General features: G+C 37.1%; 1 protein-coding gene across 23 annotated transcripts in view; it reads right to left on the bottom strand.

The window, feature by feature from the left end:
* The window catches only part of NRXN1 (neurexin 1), a 1,071,808-nt gene that overhangs the window by 526,639 nt on the left and 532,984 nt on the right, over positions 1-12,185 (bottom strand). For 22 of the 23 annotated variants that reach the window (XM_024552822.4, XM_024552821.4, XM_045189458.3 and 19 more), the window contains 2 exons: positions 7,249-7,422; positions 1,309-1,428 (listed from right to left, as the gene is read on the bottom strand). In XM_024552822.4, coding sequence (XP_024408590.1) covers positions 1,309-1,428; positions 7,249-7,422 — 294 coding nt within the window. Of the gene's footprint in view, positions 1-1,308; positions 1,429-2,291; positions 2,364-7,248; positions 7,423-12,185 lie in introns of those variants that run through there. The other variant, XM_071221552.1, reaches the window with a different exon arrangement.

Genomic DNA, 12,185 nt, shown 5'->3' on the forward strand with positions numbered 1-12,185 from the left:
GTACATATAAGTATTTATTGAATCTTATGTAAGGTAACTCATTTAACCCCAGTGGAGTTGTTTGTGTGATTTGATTTGTAGAAATTCAGTGTTTGAAAATGTGTGACAGCTTGAACACACGTATATTGCTTCAAGTTTACTTGTAATTCTATGGAAGATGTCACTGATAGAATGGAGACTGTTTCTCCATCTATGGTGGTATGATCTCTACAGGTGTCTTCCAAGTACTATTTCACTTTGCATTAGTTGTTGGTTATTCCTGTATTCAATATTTTGGATAGGAAATTTGAAGCTAGATGGTGAATTATACTACATTGCTAGGCAACAACTCAGTTCAATGAAATAGTATAGTTTGACCCCCATCTTCAACATTGTGATACACATATCTACTGACGTGAACAGAGTCTCAAATAGGAAAAGGTCAAAACGAACAACTCTGGTCTCTCTTTAAATCTACACTCAGGCCTAGTCTTTGTGTGGAAGCCCAAACCTTCAATCATCACATCATCCACCCCATCATTGGAGAGCTTTCCTTAAATGCTATAGCATTAAAAACATGAAGCATGTACCCTATTTTACAGCCAGGGAGTTTTGCCAGAAATATTTTCTCTATATTGAGAAATGCAATGTTTTGTAGGAAATGCCTTTATCATTTTGATGAAATGCTGTAAATCACGGTCTATTTGAAAGCTGAGAAGTGGAACGTCATCGAGTACACCGGTTAATTCAGCCTCAGAACCTTCACTGCAATCACATGGATGAGGCCCTGGCAGATACTCCGTGATGTAAGGTGAACACTGAACACTGTTTCTTTGTCGTGCTTATATTGTGAGAACAAAGGGGGAGAAAGCACCCACAGGTGGCTGAAATGTAGGGGGAGGGCACTTCAAGGACAAAGTTTAGACGCGTTTTTAAAGTGAAAGGCAGATATGGGCTTGTAGAGATGCAGAGAGAGAGAGAAAACGTAATGAGACCTGTCAACATTTACCGAAATTAGAGCTCTCAAGATGTAATCCTATACAATTAAATGTTTCTTTACATAAGGCAATAGGTAGTCTTTCAAAATTACAACAGTTGAAAACCAAAGAATTCGCCATCATCATCCTAACATTTAGCTAATAGCATCCCTGATTAATACTTTAGTATTTAAAATTGTCCTTCCTGTAGAAACAACAGCTTCTCCTGCTTATGACAGTGCAACTTACTCACTGGTAACATGAAGAGTCCCAGTTTTTAGACCCTGGATATCTAACAGTAACAGCAACAAAGACGAGTATGAGTATCAGTTGGCTGCAGAGAGGCACTTACGGTCATTGCAGAGTGGCCCGCTGAAGGAAGTCATACTGCAGTCACAGCTGAAGCCGTCCCATTGCTGCAAGCACACACCTTGGTTGGAACACGAGTCTTCTTGGCAGGTTGTGCTGGGCCCTACAAAAAAAAATCCAAAAAAACCTTGGATTCTTATAAAAAATCCAAAAGTGTATTATGCATGGGCTAGGTCACATATAGTAGTTGCCAACACCTCAGATTATATGGCCAAACTAATGAAAGTTCTAGTTCACACACCTAAATTAGAAATAGAGAAGTCATAATATGAAGGTTTTCAGAAGTTTCAAATATCGGATGAAATACATTATAATAGTAAACTAAACCAACAAATAGTAAAAGCAAGCACATAGCTTCTAGTATGATCGTGATAGCAGGTAACCTCATTGAATTATCGATAATTCTCTATCACCGTTTGAATTTTAGAAAAAGGCATGGATCTCCTTAGCTTCTGACCAATGGATAAGAGACACCATGAGAAACGGAGATTATAACTTTATGAATTGAGAAAAGATTGGCAAAACTAACTGGAGAGATGTATGCAAAAATGTCCTAGGCATTACAGAAGTTACCCTGCCCAAACTATGGATAAAGTCATGATTGCCGGGTGTTTTGGGTAGGTATGTTGGCAAGTATCAATTCACATGCTTCGACAATTTCATGCAATTACACATAAAATGGATAACTCTGTATAAATGACATGCCCCATTTTAACATACAAGTAAAAAGAATGCTATTCTATTTCTAAAGAATAACTAGAACACTGAAAAACAACCAAGAAAAGATGACCAAAGCACTGAAGATAACCACTAAACAAACATTTGCAAGACTGAAAGCCTTTATGCAAACTATGCTACGAAATGAGGTTTCTTGCACAATGTTCAAAAAGGGGGAACATTCAATCTGAACCCAAACAACAGTTACTGCAAAAATGTAAAAACTGTTATTTTGAGGTTTCCACTGTGTAATGTGGGGTTTCAGTCTTGTTTTATACACACAGGGCTATCTACCTTGCAAGTCAGCTTTCATCAATGCAACTTTGTCAGCGAAATTAAAAAAAAAAAAGCAAAATATATTAAATGTTAGTAAGCAATACTGAAATGGGGCAAACACAGAAGAACGTTCAGATTCAAAAAGCATGCTGCTGTAAAGGGGGAAAGAAATGCTATGTAAAGCAAATAAATTAATACCAACAGCCATAAATGTTAAGCGGAAAATGAGAAAGCAGTAACTTATTAGAATTCTGCAATACATGAGGATACCTCTCTATATAAAATGGCTAACCGAGCTGATGGCACGTAATGAAGGAAAGTTAAAAGGGCTTCTGTAGTTTTTCCTCCCTGGGACAGATATGAATACATTACCAAAGTGACACGTGGCGTATTTGGAGCCCGCGGTGCCATTTGTCATGTAGAGATACAGTGTAGATTGTGGCCATTAGCAGGGCAAGTATCTCCTTGCATGGTTTTCCCTCTAGATCTTTCTTATCTTGCTGTTGGAATTACCACGTAAAACTTACAATGCCAGCCGTTTGTGCCAACCGCTGAACCTTAGAGCGACACCGAACTACTAAAATGTATATGTTGTTTGAGGTAAATGAAAGAATGAAGGATGGAAGAAACAAATCTTAACAAAATTATAATGTGAAATTTTTATCTTTGCTCTTACCAAGCTGGGTGTCTATGGCTTAAGGATTTCAAAATTAGGTCTGCATTTTCTCTACCTTCATAATTGTCTTTAACTCTTACAAACTGGCCTGTGAATATTTATCATGGTAGAACCTCATTAATAAAGACTAACTTAGGGGAAGGTAAAAATGAATGTCGTCCAGCCTAAATAGCTTTAGAATAAAATTTTAAAATATTTTGTAGTAGATACAATTATAGGTTTTATGCAAATATCAAAATAGACATTAGCCTAATCAGATGTTATTAACAGCTAGGCCCTTTGGGGTAAATACTTTGCTGAATAAATGACATTTATCTAAAATTAACCTTTGTAAAATGTCTGCTTAAACATACCACATACAATCATATTTTTATCACAATTTTCTTAGTAAAGGTACTCATAAAAAGCTATTGGATTTAGCCTAACCTACGTGAATTTTCAAAAGTTTAAAAACCATAATAGTGCAAGTACTAATTATATAATAATGATTGGTATAGTAGTAATAATAGTTATTATTATTGACAACTGTTATTAATAATAATCTCCCAGGCCTGAAGAGGTGTAATAGTTTGTCTCACCTACGGATTGCACCAGGTAACTAAGAATCACTGACTTGTTTAGTTTTCCTTGTTCTTCCAGTCTGTGAGAGGTAAGTGGTCTAAGGATCTTTATCCCATGGCATTAGTAACTGAAAACAATTAGTGTGTGTTAAAAAGAAGAAGAAGAAGGAGGAAGGAGGAAGATGAGGGAGAGGGGAGGGGGAGAATGAGAAGGAGAAGGAGAAGGAGAATAAGAATGAGGAGGAGAAGGAGGAGAAGGAGGAGGAGAAGAGCTTCTTAAAGCAATGTTCCTTAGCAAAGTCCTTCCTGGGATAAGCATGGGAACAAGGAGTGGTGCAAGCCAAGTTTGGGTCAGGGGTTGTTTTATCAGCACATAGCGGCTCCCTTACTCGCCCAGCAGAAGAAAAGAGCAGGACCAAAAACGGATGAAGAGTCGGATTTTTATTTTTGCAAAAATTATCAGGAATACAATTGCAAAATAATGCTAAACTCTAAAAATGTTAAAACTGCAACCCTAATAAGTAATTTTCTCATATTTTGGGAACAGCAACTCAGGTTTCTGCCAACCTTTATGTGAACATAAAGACATGCTTTATTATTATTTTCTTCATTATCACAATAGTCTTTTTATGTTCAGGTATTACAATAGAATGCATGCTTATGCCTGACAAGACACATTTTTCAAAGTACTCACTTTGTAGAACAATATTAAACATTGACAGGCATTTGCACAAGACAAAGCCCAGAATTTATTTTTCCCTTTAGTTATATAATGTCCCTTTTATTTTTATCACGGAATAAAATTGGAAACAAGCCACAAGGACATTTGTATTAAGTGGTTAAAAATAACCATATATCTGAAAAGGAAAGAAAAGTGAAGGTAAAACTATAATTTCTGGACACCAAAGAAACACTAGCTAAATGTGGTTAGGTGCCTGGGCTCTCACATAAGGCACATTGGGGGTCAACGCTTCCATCATCCACTTACTAGCTGTGTGACCTTAGGAAGGTCACTTCACATCTCTGAGGCTCAACTTATTTATCTAACAAAAGTCTGTGATACCTAATGCACAGAGATTTGAGGATTAAATAAAATAGCATATGTAAACTTAATGTCACCAGTGCATAATCAATGGTAGCTTTCATAATTATTTCTGCCATTTAAAATGCGGTTTAAGGCTGAATATTATGAATCTGTACCAAGAATGTTGGAATAAAATAATTTTTTTTCACTGACTTCATGTATGGAAGTTAACCTGACTCAGTATTGAGCTGAACTAAGCCTGATTCCTGGTGGATTACTAGTCTGCTTTCCTCACATGTAAACAGGAAAATGCCATCTCAAGCAGTAGATTTCAAAGTGCGGTCTTCAGAACAACAGCATCAGCTTCATTCAGCAACTTGTTATAAATGGAAATTCTGGAGCCCCATCCTAGATCTACCAAATCAGAGACCCCCAAGGAGGGTGTCGAACAATTGAGTTTTAACAATTATATGAGCATTTCTGACACTGGCTAAAGTTTGAGAAACATTCATCCATAGAGACTTGTCAGCTTCCTCCCCCAGCTAATGTGTTGTATAAATAAAATGAGCCATTACCAATCAAAGCTATTTAGAAATGAAAAGCAGCAAGGGAATATTTAGGGAAGACCAAGAACTTTTTACATGAAAAGGGCTTAGAGATTTGTAAATCTTTGGGGGTAAGAATAATGGAAAACATTGACAAGATATTTGGTGATGTCAAATTTATAGTATTTTTATTAGTGTGAACCTTTAGGGATTCCACTGTGATTTAGACTCAAAATTTTCAAAATAATATTTAGACAGAGAATTTATTAAGTATTTGGAACATGATCACTAATCCTAAAAATATGTGTATCTCATGATTACATCTATGACAGGTATATCTGAGTTTATTCCTAGAAACCACAAAGGTCAGAAATAATCATAAATTAAAAGTTGTTAGTATTAATGCTGGAATTAAAAAATGAGGAATGTGTAAATGCAGAAAGGCTGAGCTTGGTAATATTCTAAGAAAAAAAATGGTGGTAAAAGAGGGTGAGCATTATTAAAACTCAGATATTAAAGCATCCTAGATAAGGTAAGGAAGGAACCGATGTGTTAATTTACTGAATGATTTCAAATGTTCAAATAGACATTTAAGATTTTCCAAGAGGATGTAAAAGCAGTCATCTTGACTAAATTGCTCATTAGGTTATGTTGGAAAATAACACCAAATATCATTTCCGCTAACACTCTTTCTCCACACACCTTCCTCTCGTCAGTTTCCCTTCCATCCACCCACTCACATCAGGTGCCGATGGTGGGGGTCACGTGTATGTGTGTGGTTTTATACCTCGTGTGTGTTTAGTTGTGAATATGTCTGTCTGCTTCCACTATTGTTTACAGCTGAGCAGTCATTTACCAAGCACTTGTAGAAGAGTCTATAGTACATTTTTTAATGTACATATTCTCACGAATTAGACCACCTCCAAGAATCACATTCTTGTATCTGTCCACTAGAGGGAATTTATTCACTTAACAATTCCATTTCCTTTGCCAAATTTATAATAGTAGAAAACACAGTGTCTCTTTGTTTACAGAAGTGTGTTACACCAAATGTGAAATAAAACAAATGTGATGATGACATTAAAATGAATTTGACAGAGATGTCCATTAAGTAGCCTTAATGTCTGGCAGGTTTAAAATATAGCTTAAATTTCACCTGACTTCTCAGGGTAATACATGTTGCAGAGAGAAAAACTATATTTTCAAATAAAAAATAGTGTCCATGTACTTGGGTAATTGCTAAGTTTAATGGCATTATTTTGGCTGAAAAGAAATACTTGATAATCCCCTGGGGGATAGGAACTCACATGTCTTTCTTTGCTTCTCCTATATGCAATTTCCTTATGAATCTAAGGTTTTCAAAATGGACCGCACTGTGTTCCACATTAAAGAAGAGGCAGCAACACATTCAGAGCCACAAAACTCAGGATAATGTGATTAAATTACATTTATGGAGGGAGAATTGGCTCAAATAATCTGAGGTGTTGAAGTGAAAATTATCTAAAATGGAAGTAGCAATCAAAAAAGTACTCCTACAGATCTTAGTCAGATGGAAAGCACAAAAGAACAGAAAGATACCTGAACACATTTCTGAAGTATGGGATATTAGCCTTGTGTCATAGAAGAAACCAGTTTTTGCTAAAACAAACTGATAATATGTATACAGTGCTGCTGGGTAGATAAAAACCGAATAGTAATTTGAGAATGGTATCTACACTTTATTTTCTTTATACTATTGAATATATATTTCAAAAGCAGGCTCAAATTGATTAGCACTTGCTGGAATAAATATATTTTTCTAGTCTAAATAGGCTGTCTATTTAATGTTATAAAGCAGGCTTTGTGGAACTGATTAACATACTAATTATGTAAACTATAGACTGCAAAGAAGCAGAAAATAACAAGAACCATGGATATAGTTCCTGCTCAACATCATTAGTGTAGGCTTGTAAACAGTCCAGAAAGCTTAAGATTTATGGGATGAAAAGTTAAGAACATGAATAAGGATCTAAGTCCTATGTGAGGTTTGACCAGTTGGCAGAAATGAATTTTGCTAGCTAGAGAGAGCTGTTCTCAATTAGAGGTGGAATTAGAATTCTTAGAGTATGATATCAAAATCTAGTACCTTCACATCCTCTCTCAATCTGTCCATTGCAGAAAAGGGCATCTGAGATGAGGTCTGGAAGCCGTCCATTTAAATCAACTGATGCCAGGCAGCCTTGAAAGCCCTCCTTGGCATGGACAAGTTTCGGCAAGGATTTGTATGTTTCTTTTGCCACTCCTCCTATATACAAGTCACCTGTGGGAAGATCAAAGTTTTCGTCACAAAAGTAACTTCAAACATACAGTAGGACAGGGAAAAAAGTAGTGAGGTTTACTTTTTATTAAATTAATTAAAAAACTAAATTTATAACTAGCTATTTTCCTAAAGCCACAATACAATAAAAATGTTTGAAGAATACATGAGCCCTAGAAGAAGTTTCTAGAAGCTATTTCCACAGAGAATGAAACGAGTTCCATACAATGTGGCCAAGTAGAAGGAACATGGACCATGAAGTTGCATAACCCTACATTGAAATCCAAGCCTGAGTCTGGTTATTTCCTGGCTTTGATGATGTTTTTTTTTCCACCTTTCTTTTTCTCTGATCATTAGTAGCCTCATTTTCAAAAATAGGAATAATAAAACCTATTCCATAGGGTTATGTTAGAAATTAGATAAAATATAGGAAGTTTCCATCATGGTAAAAATATGTAGTAGACATTCAATAGTTGGTATTATCAAATCTACCTTCTACTTAGACAAGTGTGGGTCTTTCATTTAATCAGAAGTTCAACAAATTCTCTCCAGGGTCTTAAATTACTTTTTCTACTACGGTTAAGCCCATTATCCTTGTTTATATCTATCTGTCCATCGTATTCACTAACTCACTCTCACAATAGTTTGGATATACCTGGATATTGCATCCTTTTTCAGGTATTTCTTTTTTAGCTAAAGTTACACCACTTTGAATTCTTTATGTTGCACTCTGTTAAGCTATCAATTAATTTTTTTCCAATTTTATTGCAGTTTCTAAGGGAACACTTTGTCATCTTTATGCCTCTAAGTTTATGAGTCACTACTTTAAAAAATAAATCGCAATGCATGTTTGATTCTGTTTCCTTTACTGTCATAGATTGTTCACCATATCTCAATGGCATTGAGTAGATGTCCTTAATGAAATATAGTCCATTAAATAATTAATGCATGCAGAACATAAGGAAGGGGACCCCAAAATTCCATAATACACTACCCCTGTTTACAAATTCTGGTAAACATACTCTGTTTAGCTACTTCTCTGACTTTTTATTGTCATTTGAATTTTCTCTGTCACATTAATGATTCTATCTAACTTTCATGCCACTTGATACCTTTTCCCCATTTCAACACATACCCCCTACACTCCTAGTGTTTATCTAGACCTCTTTGTGTTGTCTTCATGGGACTTGTGGGCAAGGAGAACTGACACATTTGCTGATGCTCTCACTGTTTTATCATGAGTGATAAAGTCCTTGGTCTCTGACCCAGAAAGCTCATGTCTTCTGCTAGCATCCATGATACAGTAATAAGTTAACCTATTAGCTTGTAGGGAGAGTAAAACCAGTCCACAGATATAACAGTCTTGAATTACATTGCTGAGTACACTGAACTTGCTGAAAGTTGTGCATCCATAACAACTAAGCACTTAGGTCTCTGACCTGCCAAGGCTCTAAGTATTACACTAGGATATCATTAATCCACATAGTTTGTACTGAAGGTACTTTGTCCACCTCTTAAATAACAGAAAACATCTACTATTAACTACAGATATTAAAAGATAGCATGTTCTTGGTCTGATAGGGCATACTGTTTTTGAATTTTTTCCTCCAAATTTTCTCTCTCTCCTTAGAGTTTCCTCTCTCTCACATTTCAAGCCATTGTGCTTTAGTTGCCTCAGAAAAGGGGTATGAATCATACACTAAATATATAACATTATCTTCTTATATTTGAGTCCTAAAAGCCAAGAATTTTAGAGGAGTGAAATAGATAGAATATACAGGCAGTTACATAAGACTAAAGCTTCCCTGCCTCTCCTGTGGGTAAGCAGGACAGAAAGTGAGAGAAAACATGTGAACATAGTCATTGGTAAAGGCCCGAAAGAAGACATAGTGCTCTAATTTAGGGCTGAGCCCCAGGGGATGTTAAAATCTCAGGTAGGCTTATGGGGTAATGTTGATCTTTGTGCATTTCCTCAAGACAGCCCAGAAGCACCAGTGAAATCCTTGAGAAGAAATGGCTGCTTTGTAAATTTAGACGAGCTGAGAGTTTAGGCAGACTCACAGAACTTCCCATATTCCACTGTGGTGTGGGAGAAACAGAACAATTCCCTGAACGGCACAAAAATAAGCAGAAAATGACTGACCTGAAGGGGTTATGCATGCAAGAATGAAGGTGCTAGTTAGCAATTCAGTGGGCACCTTGAGCTATAAATACAGAATATCCAAGATCAGCTTCTGTACAATCTCTCTCTACCTCCCCCAAAACTGGCACACTGGGATGTCCCCACACCAATTAATTCAGACACAATCCCAGGGAAATAAGGAAACTCAAATTGCCTGAGATTATATTTTCCCTAACTCAACAAATCAGAGCTCAAAGTAGAAACCAAGGTGAGTTACAGAAAAATAAACTTAGATTTCTTGCACATCTGAGATTGTGCACTGAGATTTATACCGTTAACATTTCAAATGTCAAGGCAAGGAAATGCTCCCTACATTCATTAAACTAAATTTGTTAGGAAAATTCAGCTCTCCTCCAGACCTAATAAGTGTAGTTGAATAAAGAATTCTCGGCACTGCTTCAGATAGAGAACTTAGTACTGAGTTAGGTATGAGACACCATATATTTGATAACCGTTCTTTATGATTGTAACCTCCTGGAGGAGAGACACTGTGTCTGTTTTCGATTCCCCCACAGTGCCTAGTACTGAGCTATCTGCACAGTAGGCACTCAGATATTGTCAGCCACCTGAGGGATGGAGGTCCCAATACGAAAGAAGCAAGAAAGAAGAATGGTAAGGCAACATGTGGGGAGAGAGCTAATTCTAAAATGCGTTTACCTCCTTTCCCCACTTCCTGCCACAATCCATTCTTCCTATTAGCAAACTTATTTGTTGAACAACTTTTAAAGCATATTAAAGAAAAGTAGTAAGCTTTGCCTTGTGTTATTAAATAGCAGGAAATATTGATTCAAGCTGCGCAGGATACAAGCCTCAAACATACCAAAGTGGAGAGGGTTGGGGTTGTACGTACAGGCATCACTCTCTTTTTCATTACTGAACCTGCACTTAGCACCACCACCTAATACTGTCTTTATAAACTCTTCATAGAGCAGATAGTGGTCTAAAGCCCCCTGCTGGGTTGCCATACCGAGAGAACAAAGAAAACCCTTAAGTGGCCTGAGACCGGTGCAGCATTAGCACTTCATCAAAGACGCAGTTTCTCCTTCTGATCCTTGGGGTGGTAGTGAGTAAATGACCCATTAGCACTAATGGAATCTTGCAGGCAACATCCTGTGCATGGGAGAGGATATGCTCTTTAATGACCCTCGTGTGAGCAAGAGCCAGGATGGACATCTAGTAAGAGCCGGTTTCCTATAGACTGGAAGCCATCCCGTTATCCCTTCTTCAAACTATGAGTGCTTTTTATTCAGATCCTTTAAGCAGATTACATATGCAATTGACAAGACAACAACCAAGTTGGGGCGTTTTTAGCAGAAGATGCAGAGAACATGTATATATAAAGCCAGATAAACATTGGGGGAGTGGGTTTTTTAACCCCCAAGAATACCCTTATCTTTAGCACTAGTGCATGTATATGTATATGAATGATCTCAGGTGATAGCACAAGTATCCATTCCCTGGTAGTTGGGCAGTAATGAGTGGGGAATAGTGCACAGGCGTTTTAGTTAGATCTGCTCCAAACCCTGGCTCTGCCATGCACTGGTTGTCTCAGTGTAGGCACGTTGTCACATAACTTCTTTAAAAGTCAGATTTTTCATCAGTGAAGTAGTGGACACTGCCTACCTATGAGGACTACAAAGAACGTGTATAAGCATTGGGAGCTGGCTCGCGTTCAGCCCGTCAGTGCTACTGGTGTGGCCGTGCTGGTTTGTCTGGGAGGGACTATACATCTGTAAGGCATCTCAGTCTACGTTACCTGCACCGAGAGGTACAGAAGAGTCAATCCAGGTTGTCCCCTTGTTTCTAGTGCAATTGGAATGTCAAGATGTCAAATTTACATGTCTGATTTTACTTGATTTATTTGCAATAATCTCTGTACCAGAAGTGTCTTGTACGATGTTGTAAGCAGCTCAGAGGCTCTGTTGGTATTTTCAGTTTGGAACCCAGCAGCATTGAACTTGGTACCAGAAGCAGGACAGTTGCTTGATAAGTATCTCCCAATGTGATATGAACAGATTAAGAAACACAAGAATGATATGAAGTCCAAGGGCCAGTTGTAAGGTTCATGCTAAATGGACCTTATAAGATCGGAGAAATAAAAGGCTTTTATGGACTTTGATTGTAAAGTAGAGCATCATGGGAGAGTTAAGACCAGAAGAAAGTATAGGGTACATTATGTTAGAATGACATAAATATTGGTGGCAGGCATGGGAAACAGCACAGGTACACCATGAAGACAAAATGAATCAGCATTCACAAAAGGGCATAAAGGGCCAGGCTTGGCTGAATGGGAGAATTTTTCAAAGAGGCCTGGCAAATAGTGTTGGGTAAGTATTATCAAAGGAAAAGCGTGTGTAATGCAATAGAATTTATGACTACTAATTTAAAAACAAAACAAAGAAATTTAAAAAATGGTTAAATCCAAAAATATAAGTCATGCCGGCTAGGAAATAAAGGAATTTGAAACAGTAATAATTTAGAAAGAAGAAATAAAATTATACATTTAACATTAACATCATCGAATTTGAGTAGGAATGTTCTATAGAGATCGGATGATGTAAATTGGGGGCTTAGGGAAGAGGCG

Source organism: Desmodus rotundus, chromosome 5, assembly GCF_022682495.2.
Source record: "Desmodus rotundus isolate HL8 chromosome 5, HLdesRot8A.1, whole genome shotgun sequence".
NCBI lineage: Eukaryota > Metazoa > Chordata > Mammalia > Chiroptera > Phyllostomidae > Desmodus > Desmodus rotundus.